Source organism: Corapipo altera, unplaced genomic scaffold (assembly GCF_003945725.1).
Source record: "Corapipo altera isolate COAL_440 unplaced genomic scaffold, ASM394572v1 113, whole genome shotgun sequence".
NCBI lineage: Eukaryota > Metazoa > Chordata > Aves > Passeriformes > Pipridae > Corapipo > Corapipo altera.
In genome coordinates, this window is record NW_020884895.1 from 11977306 (window position 1) to 11993583 (window position 16278).

General features: G+C 48.9%; 2 protein-coding genes across 3 annotated transcripts in view; one reads left to right on the forward strand and one right to left on the reverse strand.

Moving 5' to 3' along the window:
* MED12L (mediator complex subunit 12 like) overlaps positions 1-13538 on the reverse strand; it is a 91748-nt gene extending 78210 nt beyond the window's left edge. Inside the window, exons 1-10 of the mRNA XM_027647341.1 lie at positions 13438-13538; positions 9034-9138; positions 8156-8347; positions 7394-7553; positions 5082-5251; positions 4340-4450; positions 3657-3926; positions 2577-2726; positions 1954-2053; positions 1643-1779 (exon numbers count right to left, since the gene is read on the reverse strand). Of these exons, the coding sequence (XP_027503142.1) occupies positions 1643-1779; positions 1954-2053; positions 2577-2726; positions 3657-3926; positions 4340-4450; positions 5082-5251; positions 7394-7553; positions 8156-8347; positions 9034-9138; positions 13438-13536 (1494 nt within the window). The 5' untranslated portion in view covers positions 13537-13538. The remainder of the gene's footprint in view (positions 1-1642; positions 1780-1953; positions 2054-2576; positions 2727-3656; positions 3927-4339; positions 4451-5081; positions 5252-7393; positions 7554-8155; positions 8348-9033; positions 9139-13437) is intronic.
* Positions 13539-15937: 2399 nt separating this feature from the next.
* The window catches only part of CLRN1 (clarin 1), a 5130-nt gene continuing 4789 nt past the window's right edge, over positions 15938-16278 (forward strand). For both annotated transcript variants that reach the window (XM_027647516.1, XM_027647517.1), the window contains exon 1: positions 15938-16190. In XM_027647516.1, coding sequence (XP_027503317.1) covers positions 15938-16190 — 253 coding nt within the window. The remainder of the gene's footprint in view (positions 16191-16278) is intronic.

Genomic DNA, 16278 nt, shown 5'->3' on the forward strand with positions numbered 1-16278 from the left:
CCCCGAGCCGGGACGGGCAGGTTAATTTCTTATCAGCTCCACACGCAGTAAGGTAAGGCTGAAACTCTCAAAGCTAAGTTTTCTCTCAGAAAGAAGTCAGCAGCTTCTTTGCTTCTGCTCTCCCTTATATCTTTTGTGCCTGCTGTGCAAACTCTGACCTCACCTCTAACACTGCTTTATTCCCACCCGGCATTCTTCCCTCAGGGTAAAGTGTGATAAAGATGCAGTCAGAGGATGCCCTGCAAATGAACCAGACAGACCTTCATAAAAATGTCTGGTACTGGGGAGCACGGCTTGAAGAGCCCTCTAGCAACCAAAGCAGCATGTTTTCAAGGCAACCCAACTTCAAATCATAAAGTGCCATAAAACAAAGGCAATAATGGCAGACAACCTGCAGTGAGAACAGAATAATAACTTTCAGGAGTTTCCCTATCAACACTGCCTTTTGAAACACAAAGAAAGAGTCTATTACTACAATTGTAACTGGAAGTCAGGAAAATTTCTGGAATACAGACAGGAAGAATGAAAAAAAGATACAAATACACCTGTAACAGCACAGAACCACATCATTCAACTCCAAAAGCAGGCGAATACAAAAAGCCAGCACCCAAAGGATAGAGAATATCACACCTTACCTGTTCAAAAACACAGCACACCTGTGTGCTGAACTCCTGATGGCACCTGGGCATTCGAGGGTTAAGAACTTTTAGGGACTTGTCCTGCCTGCTCTTACAGTTCTCCTTCCTCCATTTCTCTCTCAATACCAGAAAAGTGTATTGGAAACACAAAGAAAACTGTTTTACTCCTTCCTACCTGCTCTGAGCTCCAGTTTGTTGCCAGGTCTGTCTCTCTGGAGATGCTTCCAGCGCTGTCATTCCCCCAACACTACATTCTGCTTGTTTAATGCAAAGCCATTAAAGTGCTGATTGGCAGTTATGATGCAGAATGTCTGTGCAAAGAGGGTCCTGAACCCTGACCATCAATGGCTGAGCTCACAGCCACCAACAAAACACAGCTGGAGCCACAAAACAAGCCACAATGCACTCAAATTTTTAAAGTATTAACATAAGCAGCAATGACAGATCCACTTGTATTTTCCACTTTCAAATTTTATTCCAACAGTGTATTACTGAAGTCGGATATTTCTTCTTTTTCCAAAACATTTCCCGAGGAAATTCAGGAGTTTGACATTATACATAGACCCAGCAATATTATCATCTGCACTGTGCACACACAAAAAGGATTTAAAAATGCTAAAGATTTCTGATTAAATCTCATGATCGCTGGAAATGGTTTTAGGAGCACAGGCAAAAATATCAAAAATCCCAAGAATATGCAGGTTTAGAATATTTTTCTATATTAATAACCTAGTAAGTTAGCACTTGCTACAATATATGCAAAAGTTGTCATCAAACAATCTGGAATCTTACTTGGCATCACCCAAAAAAACATTCTCCTGAATAAGGTTTGCAGTACACTGAAGAATACAATTACAACAGCAAAGAGCTGTTGTCTCCTAATAAACCGTCAGCTGTAAAGAAAAAAAATATACCAACAAAATATCTATCAAATACACACACACAATTCACATAAGTAAAAATGGTTTATACATTACAAATTGAGAGGAGATTGCAGCCATTACCTCTTGGTTGTCCTTACTCTGATTTGCCCAGAAGATCTTATGATAAAGTGTCTCCATGGAATTGCTGGAATCTGACCTGTCAAAACAATGCCGATCCAACACTTCCAAGGTGTGCAGGACCCGGCTGATGGTCACCCCTGGAGACAGGAGTCAGAGAGGAGGGGGAAACAAAAAGATTCACTTTAGAAGACACTGCATTACATTCACCTGCCAATCTATTGCTGGGATTAATCACAGTGCAACAGGATCAGACCCAAGGAAGAACATGTGTAAACCCCAAAGCTCCCAGCGTTTGTTTGGAGTTCTCTCACCTGCAGTTGACTCTTGGCACTTGTCAAACGACCACCTCACCTCCACAGCACGGCCTCTCTGCTTTATCTGCTGCTCCACTTCATAAACCTTTGCCCGAACCTGCAATGAGTAGAGCTGCTCATTAGCTGCTGGGGGGAAGGGTCAATGTCCATGTCGTGCCTGTGACAGCCTTCTCAGCAGGGGCAAGGGACCCTATGGTGTTCCACAACACCCCCCCTACATTTGGGAACAACAAACTGAAGAAGGTTCTGTTCAAATCGTCTTGTCTGCTAAGAATCATCTTGTACAATAAAACATCTCTTCCTTCCATTTCACCCAGCAAAACTTAACTTTCAACATGTCTGAAAAGTCACATCTCCCAAAACATACATCAAGCTTCCTCTTATTTTTCATATTACGTCTTAAAATAATTTCAGTTTAATAACAGAAAACATTGGAACATAAATAAAAGTCCTGATACTTTCCCAAAATCAGTCCCAGAATGAAGATCAAACACCAGCACAGCACTTGCCTTGACAACAGGCCTATGGAAATATCCAAACTTGGTTGCAGTCCTAATGACTACAAATCATTACTGGGATATAAACCAGACCTTAATAATCTGGCAAGAAAAAGAGCTTACCTGCTGATTGAATGCTGAATTTCCACCTGGCATAGGTAAACTGGATGGAGCAACTTGAAGTAAATCCAGAGGTGAGCCTGGATTAACGTTCTTATTTTCGTTTGTGGAATAATTCCACACCAAGGCACTTGGGCAACAAAGAGTTACAGTCTGCAAGCAATAGTACAAAACAGAAGTAATTCCTTTTTCTAAACACATGTAATAGACAAAAACAACAATAAGAGTCCAGAATCCTTTTTGGTCCAACTGCTACAGTGAAAGAAACAAGAAGACAGGCTTGTGCACAACTACATTTGAGGAAATTCAACTACTGTTTTATTTTCCTCCTTTGTTATTAAAAAAATTACTTAATTATACACATGTTCAATTCCCATTTGTATTGCTTTCATAACACCATCAAAGAACATCACCAAAGGTTGGTTTCATCCAGATCCTCTCTGTGGAATATGAGGGGACTTCACAAAAAAATAAGTCATTTGGTGTTCACCTTACAGAAAGAAGCTAGATGTGAAAAATTAAAATTTAAGAGATTAATTAAAATCAACTCTTAGTCAAGACTTTAAAGCACAAAGGAGTCATTGAAATGTCTGGAGCAGAAACCCTGGAACTACCAGACAGACTGCTGTGGCATTGCAGCCACGGTGGGCTGCAGGGGCACCAAGGGACAGGCTGAAAGCAGCTCTGAGCTCCTCCTAGGTCAGAGCTCACAGGAGTCAGTGCTGCCTCTGCCCAGCCACGCTCAGCAGGCACAGGGGGTGGCAGGACCACGTGGGTTCACAGGTGACAAGAATAGGATGAGAGGCACAGAGCAGGAACCCTCCATCCCAGAGGGAAGGCCTGGCCATCCCCGGCAGGGGAGCAGCTCCTTCCCTCAGCAGAGGTGCAGACACACATTTGGCTCCACGAGCTTCTCCAGGTGGTTCCTCCATCGCACCTCAGCTGGTGCAGGGACACCCCCCCTCAGTGGGCACAGGCACATTTCAAACCACAGCAAGCACACCTGGTCCCACTCAAACCCCAGTGTTTTCCAACAAGTGGAATGGTCATACCCTGAAAGCAAAGAGCACAACACTGTCCTACCTGCAGCACACAGCTGAGCCCATACACCAGGGCACGGTGCTGGGGGCAGGCCAGGAGGTCGGAGCAGGGCAGCTGTGCCAGGCCCACCCCGGGGCCAGGGGCACTCGGGCTGGGCACGGCCAGGGCAGGGTTACTTGGTCCAAGGATCAGATGAGGGGAGTGGGCAGCTACCAGGCTGGGCCCATCACTGAGCAACAAGGACAGGCGCCTGGCACAGAAATAAGCCAGGCGACGGGACAGGTAAGCTGACTGAACAAACTCTTCTGAATACTGAAATTTAAAAAAAATGCATGGTTTATTACACTCCATATATCCATTTTCCTTAACAATCTAACAGTGGACATGCACAAACTGGAAAGAAACACCTCCAATATTTAGGATGCCAAAAGTTATAAAAGAAAAGAGCAGCTCATATGCAAATTTGTACTTCTATCTATTAAAAATTCTATCTGCCCTCCAGGACCAGTCACAGTAAGAGAATCCTTCTGCCAAATTGAGTCAAGGATTATAAAGCACAAACATCTTAAAGGTGTTTATAAACTCCAAACATGCACCATTCAATATATTTTGTCAAATGCCCTAAGTAAAAATGTTTAAGTAGATTTTACCATCACAAATATTAAAACCATTTAACAGGTATGAATCATGCTGACATTGATTTTGGCTTTAAAACATGCATGTACCTGCAACATCAGCGGCAACAACAGCTTCAGAAGGTCATCATCAGTGGGCCTGATCTTTTCTAAAACATCCAGTATCCACGTCAAATACTCGTGTCTCTCGAGCATTCCTTCCTTTAAGGATTTCCAGTAACACATCACACGTTACCTGGGAGCACTCAACACGCAGGGGTGTAATCCCACAGTTTATTTCACTGTGGTTTAGCCCTTGTTACCCCTGTCAGCACAGAGATACCAATTCCTCAACCTGTTACAGCCCCAGAGCCAATCACCCCCACAGCAGTGCCACAGGCAGGGCAGCACCTGGGTACAGCCCCCTGCTCTGCACAGCTCCAGCTCAGCAGGCAGCTCACAGGTAACCCCGACAGGTAACCCCCTCCCAGCAACCCTCCTGCTACTTCTGTGCTGAGGTAGAAACAACCAGAGAGTTCTGCTGGGCTGGAACTGCGTGGAACCCACAGACAGACACCACTAACACCCTCAGCCTGATCCACAGCCACTAAAAACACCCTTAAAAAGATGGGATAATACAGAAGAGGGAATAACTGAGTGCGCTACTGCAATTGCAATCAGGCACACTGAGAAAATCAGAGCTTTTTCAGCCAGCAAATCTCTAAAAGGAATTAGCATTTACAATTTATGCAAGACTTATGGCAAGAGCTACCACTGAGTCCTAAAATTGAACTTTCCAAGAATAGTAACCTTAAAAAAAAAACAAAAATCCATGCACTCCTAAAAGTATTACCTGAAACATATAAAATGACAATTTTTCATTGTATTCCCAGTGCTTCAGGGCTTGTTCCATCTCTGGAGGCATCACAACAGAGCCGTTGCCTTGGCTCAAAGTCCCATGATAGAACTCAGCAACCTTTGCCAGCTGCTCTCGGAGGTATTTGGTTACAATTTGAGTCCATTCTACAAAATAAGTTTACAATTAGAACACTCCAAGTGATAAAAGGTTCCTTTCACAGTGAGACTCAAAGCAAAGTTGCACTGTCTTTGTCATCACAAATGTTCCCCCCGAGGTGCATAGTGCTGCACCTGTGGTGAATTCAAGGCTGTCTCCCTGTGCCCCTGCCCTCAGAGCACAGGTGCTCTCAGGTGTGCAAGCAGCCTGCATGACACAGGGGAGCCTTTGGGGAACCACCTGCCAGTCTCATCAGATTTCAGCATTCAGCCACAGAACAGCCTGGAAATAGATAAAACAAATATACTGCACTACTTCCTTCCACCTGGAGCTTTACTGCCCTCCCTCTTCCCCCTCCCAATAGAGCCAACATAAAATTCAATGGGATTTTGCACAAGCAGTGGAACATAAAGCTATTCCTTCTATAACCACTCAAACTGCCAACTCTTCCAGGTTTTCCCTCTGATGGGGCTGCAGCAACTCAGAAGCAGTTTCTGCAGCAGGATAGAGCAGGTCTGCACAGCACAGTGAGAAAGGAAAAGAGGACTCATAACAAAGGAATTCTCTCAGCAGGAACAACCCCAGGTACCTGTGAACATCTCAGAGACAAACCCCTGGCAGAGCTCTGTGTATCAGGAGCAGAACCTCACACAAGAGCAGCCTCTTTTATGGCTCCATAACACAGTTGCTTTGACAACTGGGGCTGGTGACTGTCAGTTACAGGAACCACCAGTCTCAAACACAACTATTTTCACTGTTCACTGCTCACCTCAGACTCTGGCTAGTGCATTCCTTCTTTTTTCCTTTTACATTTGTAATTGGCAGCTCTGTCAACATATACAGACTATACATTGGAAGCTTTTCTACCCAAACCCACTGGAATTTCTGGATGAAGCTAGCGGGGTTCAGTGTTTTCACAAAGCAGTTTAACTACACTTCCATTAAACATTCACTTGCTTCTGGGAAAAAAATTTCAAATCCACTACTTCAAATGTATTTCATTTGAAATACAAAAAGCAATTACCAGTGTCTCTGTGCCACTCAGTTGGAAACAATGCAACCACCTTTCTGGTACCAGAGGCACAGATATAAAATACTCTGGGAACTGCCAAAGGCTGCTCAGTAACACACAGCAAACTACTTCCCACAAAGTTCTCAACAACCTTTGCAGAACAGGGAATTTGGACAGAGGACAAACACAGGCTGAGAAAGCCCCTGAGCCCACAGACACCTCCTGGCCTCCCTGGCTGTGAGGAGGGTGCCAGGGCAGGAGCACCTGCCAGCCCCAGACACACACACACAGCCACCTGGAACCTTCCCGAGAAACAAATTCCCTTTAAAGAGCTGTTGTTCCCAGCCAGAGCTAAATAGGTGTAGATTAATTTATCACAGAGTGGACAGCCTTTGCTTTCCCCACCTGGTCCTTACCCCCCTCCCATCAGGAGCCAGCAGGAAGAAGCAGACATTCCTCCCAGCAGTACAGAGATGCAGCTCAACAGCACTGACAGGGTCAGTTCTGAACACAGTCATTTCAAGGACAAAGAAGGAAAATGTTCATTCGTGTCAGCAGAGGAGCTGTAGGTATTGTGTGCAAATTGTGAGAGTAAAACTCCAGCTCTGATAATACTTGAAGTACCTCTGAACACCTTAAAGGTGGTCACTGCCTGGCCCACTGGTTTGGTGCCAGACAGTGTCCCTTAAGGGTGGTACTTAAAATAAATACATTGCCAGCTGTGTTCTAATAAATAAGCTTTGAAATTCACATTTCATTACAGGCTTTCTAAATTAGCAGTTCTGTTCCTTCCCAGGCAACATTTATCTTGCACAGCCTGTGCCACTCCTGCCAAGCCCCACAGTGACCAGTGTGGGTGGTGAAATACAGCACAGTCAATGCTCCTCAGGTGCTGCACCTGGAGATTTTGGGAGCAAACAGCTGGAAACAGAAGCAGCCAATGCAGCTGTAGTTATGCTCCATGGCTCTTTGTACTCTGACACACATTTCTAAGTGAAACTGATTTAAAAGCATTTTTATTCCAGTTCCCACCACAAAGATTCCTCTCTGGACACCCAGTAACACCAAAAGTACAAACAAGAGGAGCAGGCCCCTTCAGCTGTTATCATGCATGGAGACATTAAAGAAGTTTATTTACCAATATTTGGGTCAGTGGCCTGGCGTTTCTTGATTTTAGCTTCAGAAATAGCAGCGTAGTAGGCACATGTCATTTTGATCAGCCATGCTGCTCGCAGCAGTGGCACTGAGTATTTTGCTAAGTAAGCAAAAACATCTTCTTTTTTACTGAGAATAGGAACCTGGAGGGAAAACAGGCAGCAAGTTACAGCACACAGTCCAACAGCAGCTGGCACTGGCAGATCAGCCCAGGCCTCCTCTGCTCAACCCTGCACAGCCAGAACAGCAAACCTCCTCAGCCCAGGAACCCACTGCACCACCAACACCCACTGTCCAGGCACATGGCAACTAAGGGATTCACAAAAAAGAGACACTGCCCCAGAACCCCCCAGGCTTCATCAGAAGCATCCTCCCCCTGATCAGAGGTGCCTACAGGGCTACAAGGAAACCTCTGAGAGCCACTGACATCCAAAGTGCAGGAACCATCCTGCAAGCTGATCCTCAGAACCTCTGAGGAACAGAGCTATAGCAAGGCTTTGTGTAAAGGTTCAATAAGATAAACATGCCTGAGATGAAATACAGTTGCTCAAAGGAAGTTTATGTCAGCTAGATCAGAAGTTCCCCTTGCCCAGGTCCCCTCCTTGCAGAGAGGGAAAATGCTGCACAGCAGCAGCTCCTCCAGCACCACTCCTCATCCAACACATTCCAAAATACTGCCCTGTTCTTACAGCCCGATTCAGCACAATCTAATATCCAAGAAACAGAGGAAGGAGTATTTTGATACCTTTTTTCCTAAGAGAGTCAGGGGCTTGCTTCCTGCCAAATCTGTGAACCAGCTGTGAATGGCACTCTGGGATCGAGCAGTCACCAGCCAGTAGTTGTCTTTGGCATTTACTTGGGGTTTCTTCTTCCCTGTGTCCTGCAAAGTGTTCAGCTTGAGCTTTTCTGCGAGGATGCTGCTGAAGTAAGCACCGATCTGGGGGTGTGGGAAAGCAAAACTCATGACAAGTCATTAATTAACTATCTACTGTACATTAATGCAGGAGGATTCCCAGCTGAAGAGTACATAAATCTGGACAGATCTCTAGAGGAAATACAGGATGGTTTCTTTCTAAACAGCTATTATTTTCAGTTTGGAGTATAGTAACTAATATTTTAGTGATTTTTATTGCTTTTGTGTATCTCACACTTCTTTGACTCTCAAAAAGAACCATGGGAGAGCTAAGCTAAGTTTCACTAAACAATCCAAGTCTATATTTCCAAGAGACCTGGAACACAGTGACCAGTTTCTCCTGGCAGAAAACAGTCTCGTGAAACAGATACAAGACAGAGCTAAAGATGTGTAGTTGTCAGAGACTTCCAGGGAAGGAGTCACTACTGTCTCTGTAAGCCAAGCAAATAAAGGAATAAGAGCAAAAATCAATGTCTCTTGTGCACTGAAATGTGCTTATTACGTTTTGTCCTTGGCATCCATGTTTTCCTGTGAAGATTGATGGCAGCAGGCAGTAGAAGCACAGCTCAGCATTCTGATATTCATTGTGTAATTAACTTTCATATCAAGATTTCTGACTAGAAAGCCAAGCATTCAAGACCCAGGTACCACCACTGCCAGCTTGGTTCCAGTTTCAGCGAGTGCACCCAGACTGCAAAGCCCTGTCTTACCTTTGAGGCGTTGATGACAATATTCCTGGCAGATCCATGCTCATCTCCAGGGAAGGTGGGCTGGTTGCTGAAGCCTTGCTTTACGTTCACTGCCGTGAGCTCATCCTACAAAGGGTGTTGGAAGTGCAAAAGACGAAATGACAATTTAAGAAGTCTCATTATTCTGAAAAGCATGTTTTTATAAGGAAATGTTTTGCATTTGCTGGTACATCACGCTCTGCATTCACTGAACCCTCAGAGCCCTCTGCACACTCCCAGGATTTTGGTGAAGAGAACACGATGCCACTGCTGCCACACGGTCCCCCTCGGCTGTTCTCCTCACTGCAGCAGGCTTGAGGCCATCACTTCATGGGTGCTGCTGGTTTTGCTGACAGATTTCTGCCCAGGAGAAGGGCCCAGGAAACAAGACCTTGGCAGCCTCTGTAAAACCCGGAGCAGTCCCCAGCACCCAGCCTGAAATCTTCCTCATGGAAGTGGTGCCAGTCCACAGCCCCCTGAGCAGCAGTGGGAGAACAGCACACCTTTCTCTCCTGAGATACCCTGGGAAGCAGCTGTGTCACTCCACAGCAGAACGCTGCTGTGTGCCCCTTCTTTCACCCAGAACCCCACAAGTCCATTCCCCAGCACAAAAACAGGTTTGTATCATTGTTTTGTTGATGTTTAGAATATTACTATTTTGGTTTGCAGACCCATAACCCCCATTTGAGAACATCTACTGAAATAGGAACGAGATCACCTCTAGCAAAAGCAATGTCAGCTGAACATCCTCCCCTGCTGCAACTAAACCCTTTTCTTCTGGAGCTACTTCTGCAGTGGAAGCATTACTAGTCTCCTACCACACTATCAACTCCCCTTTGTTTTGTTGCTTATTGATGCTTCAGCAGGCTTGGCTGGGTCTGTTCACAGCAGGGACACAGAACAGGCAGGTGTAGGGTCAGCAGCATTAGGCACAAACACACACCCGAGTCTTGGAACAACCCCTGAGATGGCTGTGAAATAACCTACAAAAGCTAAGAGTGACTGTGCTGAGACCAAGCAAAGAACAGAAAATAAAGTTAAGAATGTCACCATTTTACTAGAAGATTTTATTCCTATTTTTGGGCAACATGTCTCCCCAAAAACAGTGACCCAGAAGCTTCCATTTGGTTTCTTCTCTTACACTTTGCCATGCATTATGCTTTTCAGTATTTTTCCAAAGTTTGAGAGCAACACAGCAGATTGAAACATATTTAGAAGAACTCTAAGCTCTCCAGGATTTTTGAACTTAGCAAACCTCATCTTAATTTTAAATGAAATCAACCAGAATTGCTAAAACACTCCTCCACCCACACTATCCCCCAGCCAGCCCTGAAAACACAGACACAGGGAGAGCTGAAAGTGATCAAAGGGATTATGAGTAAATAAATAAAAGGTAGATGGCAAACAGATGGAGACATATGTTACTATTAGTGCCATTTCCAGGGCTGACCCTCATTCTGTTATCTTTAAACTTCCTCTTTCAAACAAGCTGTCTAGATAGCATTATGCTGAAAATAACCAAGAACAGTCTGTTGTGCTGCTGCATCTACCACCACTGCGGGAACAAGTTGTGAGGGGCTGACAACACAAACACATCAGTGTTTGGTTTGTCTGGCTCAGTCACCAGCTCAGATTTCCCCCACTGCTTCAGCAGAACTTGGAGCATGGCACAGCTGCGTAACCAAGCATCACCTGAAAATGAAGGCAAGTCCCCTTCAAACATAAGGCACAGAGACACCTTTACAAAGGAATTAATGGTAAAATGGATGTTCACAGGAGCTCTCGTTACATCCCACTCGCACCAGCTCCAGTGTCAGCTGTGGATCATTCTCCAGACCACGGCTGTTCCATGGCAGAGGGAAGCTCCTGGCACAGCAGCAGGGACACAGCTCAGCTGTACACGCTGATCCTACGAGGGTCAAGCCCACTTGACTTGGCCCTGTGCTAAGCAGAGGCACAGCAGCACCACACGCTGGTTCCTCGGGCTCCTGCAGGGACCAGGAGCTGCCTTTCCAGACGTCAAGCAGGGCCCCAGGTGGCCCCAGTCAAGGCTTAAAACCCTTCTGCAATTTTCAACAGCCAAGTGAACATTCAGGCCCAACTTGCATTAATTTTTTTCAGAAAGAATTTTACTTGTTTTGTGGGGGACATTCAAGCCCCACACACAGCCTGGTGTGAACACAACATGTACAGAGGGGATCTGTAGAGAAGGGCAGCCCGACAAGCTCAGGACAAAGTTCCCAGGAGCTGAGCAGCAGACCCTGATGGCAGCCTGCTCGTGGTCCTTAGCTCTGAGCAGGACACCTGTGGCACTCACGGGGATGTCACCCATGGCACTTACAAGGAGGTCACCCGTGGCACTTACCCAGCCAGCTGCATCACTGCACTCAGATCCACATGAGAAGAAATGGGCCCAGCGTTAGAACAGAGCACCATGGTGTTATTGTTGGGTGTTCTGGATTGTATAATTCCATATTAATTTGTTTTTAATTAATACGAACAAGCTCTTTCAACTGAAGCATTCTCCTGCTTCCTGTGTCTGCAGTAACACTTACTGCAGCACCAGGCCACTGAGATAAAGGCAGGGAGCTGAGGATGTGTCAAGGTTCTGAAAAACTGGGGACTGGCCAGTTCATTCTGACACCTGAGCTGGGCAAACAGACAATGTGCAGAGTTATACCACCACCACCTGAATCTCTGACAGATGTGCCTTTTCTTCCTGACCTCAAAAATATTCTTTCAGAATGGAATTGTAAAAGAATTCCACATTAAACTCACCAACACAGGTGCAATGAAGACTTTCCCCCAAGCTACATCTCGATCAATCCCACCATGGCCAACAACAGTAAGCCTACTGCAGTTATTTTCTGCTTACTAATGCACCCATGAAATCTATTTTAAATATTAACCATCTGGGCACTTGCCACTTCCATTCTTATTGTAATGGGCTGCATATTTATAAATGTGTCTGCAAGAATCAATCCACCACCTGACTAAAAATATTCAACAGTTCAGAGCTAAAAATTCACCTCCAGACATTGCCATAGCCAAGTCCAGATGCAGTTCTGCAAGCCTGGCCAGGATCATGCATAGAAATTACACTTAGAGGAATATTTCCAGTTACTGTTACCATCAAGGTTGTAAGTATAATGCATGGTGGCACAAGAGTGATGAGGCAGAAAGATGCCAGAGGTCACAAACACTGAGGTATATCTCCAGGGATTAGCAACAGACTTGAATCCACATCTTCTCCTGCCTGTTGTCCAAGCCCCTCTCAGCCAGCACTGACCAACACTGTGGCTTTGATGAGCGCTCTCCAGTCTATGTAAACCAGATGATGATGCTCATAAACCACTAACAAATTACTCTAATTAGCCTCCATGCTGGAAGCTTCATCAACATGACAACAGACCAGGAGCAAAGCACAAAGAGGGCTGCATGGCTGCCCTGCTGTACTTGCTCCATTTAACCAGAGCTCATCCTCACTGCCAGCCTGATGACTTCCACCAGTACCAAATTCACTGGGAGAGAAGGCAGCCAGGAACCAGCACAGGAGACTCCAGAGGTCAGGGGCACCTGCACACACAGCTTTGCGTACAAGCCACAACACAACATGCAAGGCTGATCTCAGAGAGACCCATTGACTTTACTGGGAGACATCCCACTCACAAAACCTTCCCAGAGGCTCCTTCCACTCCCCTATGGAGGGTTAGCAGCTGGGAAGCAAGACTGGGAAGCCAAGCTGAGGAGAGCAGTGCCCTGTGGGGCTTTGCTGGATCAGCAAGCCACATCACAGCACCCACCTGAGCTACACACCTGCCCCAGCTCCAGTGACAGCAGGTCTCCGTGGGTTTGGCTGTGGTACCCATGAGCAGGACAGCCACAGCCTCATGGAAGAGGACAACCTACAGCCCCACTCACCTCCACCCTGTTTTCAGATGCATTTCCTGACCTCCAACACCCTCCAGCCCTTTTATTCCTCTGACGGTGGGTCACTGCTCTTAGGTCAGACACACGGTGGGCAGCTCAGCAGGACCACGCTCGCTCTGGCCACCAGCACCCCTCTCCCTCCGGGCCAGGGATGCCCTTCACGGGCAGAGGGTGCCTCCCATGCAGATCCCTGTACCCCTCACGGGCCAGAGGTGCCCCTCACTGCCACGGCTCCTACACCCTCCCCACCGCCCCAGAGGCGAGCCCGGTGCCACGGCAGCGATGCGGTGACCGGGGGCGGTGAGTGGGGTGACCGGGGCCGGTGGAGGGACGGCCGCCCCCGCCTCGCCGCAGAAAATGCAAGTCAGCGGTGGCTCGGCGGCCGCAGGCGCCGCTCAAAAGTTTGGGGGGAGGCGCCGGGCCGGGAGCCGCGGGCGGGGGTCCCGCCGGTCTCACCTCCTTCTGGCGCGGGTCCTGCGGGTAAACGTCGGGCGGCCCGAGGCGCGGGCGCTTGAGAGGGCGATGCTCGTAGCTGAGGAGCCCGAAGGCGGCCATCATCGCTCATGTTCGCGGGCCCCAGCGCCGGGAGCAGCGTGGGCGGCCCCCCGGCTCACCCCGCGCCGGGGGCGGGCTGCGGGGCCGGGCGGGGGCGGCGCGGCTCGGCCCACCCGCTCCGCATCTCCCGCGCCAGGTGCCGGCCGGGCCCCCCCAAACCGCGCCGGGGCTGGGCTGGGCTGGGCGGCTGCGGGGGACCCCCGGCTGCCCCGGGGTAGCGCCCGGGGAGCGGAGCGGGGCGGCCGAGCAGCCGCAGGGACGCGGCATCCGCACCCGGTCGCCTCCCCCATTTTTAGCATCTTCGTTGTAGCCGAGAAACCAATTCCTGCCCGGCCGTCACACCGCCCCGCAGTCCCCGCGCTCCGGGGGCACGTTCCGCCGCTGGGCTCCCGGCAGCAGGGCCCGGTCCCGATCCGAGCCGCCCTCCGTAGCTCCCGGCTGGGGAGGGGGAGCAGCAGAGACCCCACTTCCCGCGTGAAGCCTCAGCGCCCTGAAGCCGAGTGGAGGAGTGAGGGCATTCCCCCTCTGTTCCCTGCTCGGGGGCTGAGGGATCCCGACCCGCTCCCGGAGCTACCGGAGGGCTGTGAGGGCGCACGATGCTGCTCCGGCAGCAGTGACCGCATCCCCGGGGGCTGCAGCCTCGGCTGGCCCTGGCTGAGTCTCTCCGGCCACTGCCTTCCAGCTGCCACTGGGCACGCTGCTCATCCCGAAGGATGCTCCCAGGGGCCCATCTGTACCACCCGAGTGGATCCACTGATCCCAGCGGATGGGGCAAGCAGGGCAGGAGACGTGATGTCAACAAAAGTACAGTTTCCGATTAATGAATCTTCAAAACACAAGCAATACAACATGAAAGTGTCAGGGCGCCCTTTTCCAGCATCAGTGGATGTCCCACACCTACCCACCTTCCTGACGGGGCTGCAGCCACGACTACAGCCTCGACTACAGCCTGCGACCGCCCCGTGCCCCGCTCCACAGAACATCTTCCGTCGCTCAGCAGAGCTGTCCTCTCCGCAGGTGCTGGAGCGGTGGGTGCATTCCTCTATCAGCCTTACAGTAAGAAAGCACGAGAACTTTTCTCCTTTCTGCCTAGTACTTGTGCCAGATCCTCCCTTTGTGCTAAATCTCCCCAACAGTACAAACACAAGGTTCTTTGGAAATACAAGATTAGACAGTGGGTTGCAAATAAGTCTAAATAAAATTAACAGCCATACTCTCCAAATGAGCTTATGTAGTATAGACAAGAACAGGCAAACCACACATCTTCTGTCTCTAAGCAATTCTCTAGTCAAACCACAGAGAATTTAAAAGCTGAGGCTGAACTAGACAATACCAATAAAGTAGTCTGGTACTGGCCTACACTGTCTCATATTTGTTAACACATCTTCTACTACATCTTTGGTTACTGAATTACTTTCACACATGCAGCTGTGTTTGCCAAAGGCAAGGACTAACAAATCTGATTCCCCTAAACAGGTATCAGCTTAAAAAAAAAAAAAAAAAAAAAAAAAACCACACACCACCAGTAAATCCTTTATCTGTACACAGATTTGCTTCTTTTTAATTCCAAGTTTGCCTTAGAACCTACGTGGTTAAACCAGACTCAGCTGGTATGATACTTTTCTGTCACCTGCAGAGCATTCCTGCAATGGATGTGCATCCAGTTAACAAAGCACTAAGTTGATCTGGTTGAGAAAAAACCCAAACCCTGTGTTTGCTGAAGTCCCTGGCAGTCAGTAGATGGGTGCAGACAGTGCCTCTGGCCCTCACTAAGCCTCCAAGTTAGCCACACTTCAAGGGATGGGTTATGTTATGACTTAGCTTGTGTGAAGAGCATCCAGATACTACAGAGGGGCCTCCTGGCTGGGCAGGGTGCTGTGTGTTACCTGGGCAATACATCAGGAACAGCAAAGGAGAAATACACTCAGAAGGGGGGGGGGGGGGGAAGAACAGCACAGTTGGCTTTAGAAAAAAACCTGGAAAAATAAACCTTTTGAGAACTTCCATTATGGACAGCAGATAATCAGATGCACCAGGGAAGCTGTCTCTGAACCCCCCACTCCCGCGGGGGCTGAGACAAGCAGAGCACTCATCAAATTACAGAGATCAGTCATCCTAAACCCGCGCTATCAAGTGACAGGAGATGCACTGAAACCCTCCGCAAAGCTGTACGGAGGGGGGGACGGGGAAGAAGAGTCTTTGCAGCGTTCTCCAGGCGGTGCCTGCCTGTGGCTGGGCTCTGGGGCTCCGGAGAGGCTGCAGCTCTCAGGGCAGGGCTGGCCGGGCGCGGGGGCTCTCTCGGGGCAGGGCTGGCCGGGTGCCCGGGGCTCTGCAGCACCGCGGCTCAGGAGCTCGGCAGCGCCTCGGCCACAGGCGCGTCCCCGGCGGTGCCGGTGCCACGATGCCAGCCCCGCAGAAGAAGCTGATCTTCTGCACGGCCGGGGTGCTGAGCCTCGCCTGCGCGCTGGGCACGGCGGCGGCCGTGGGCACCCAGCTCTGGGTGAGGGGCACGACCCTCTGCACCACGGGAGCGCTGCTCGTCAACGCCACCGGCCCGGAGCTGCACAAGTTCATCGGCGAGATCCAGTACGGGCTCTTCTCCGGGCAGCGTGTGCGGCAGTGCGGGCTCGGGGGGAGACCCTTTCAGTTCTCATGTGAGTAGCGATGGCGTTTGGGTTATCTACAGCGCGCTGCTGACAGCGGGGCCGCGGGACAGGGCTGCCCGCACGGCACAGGGCTGCC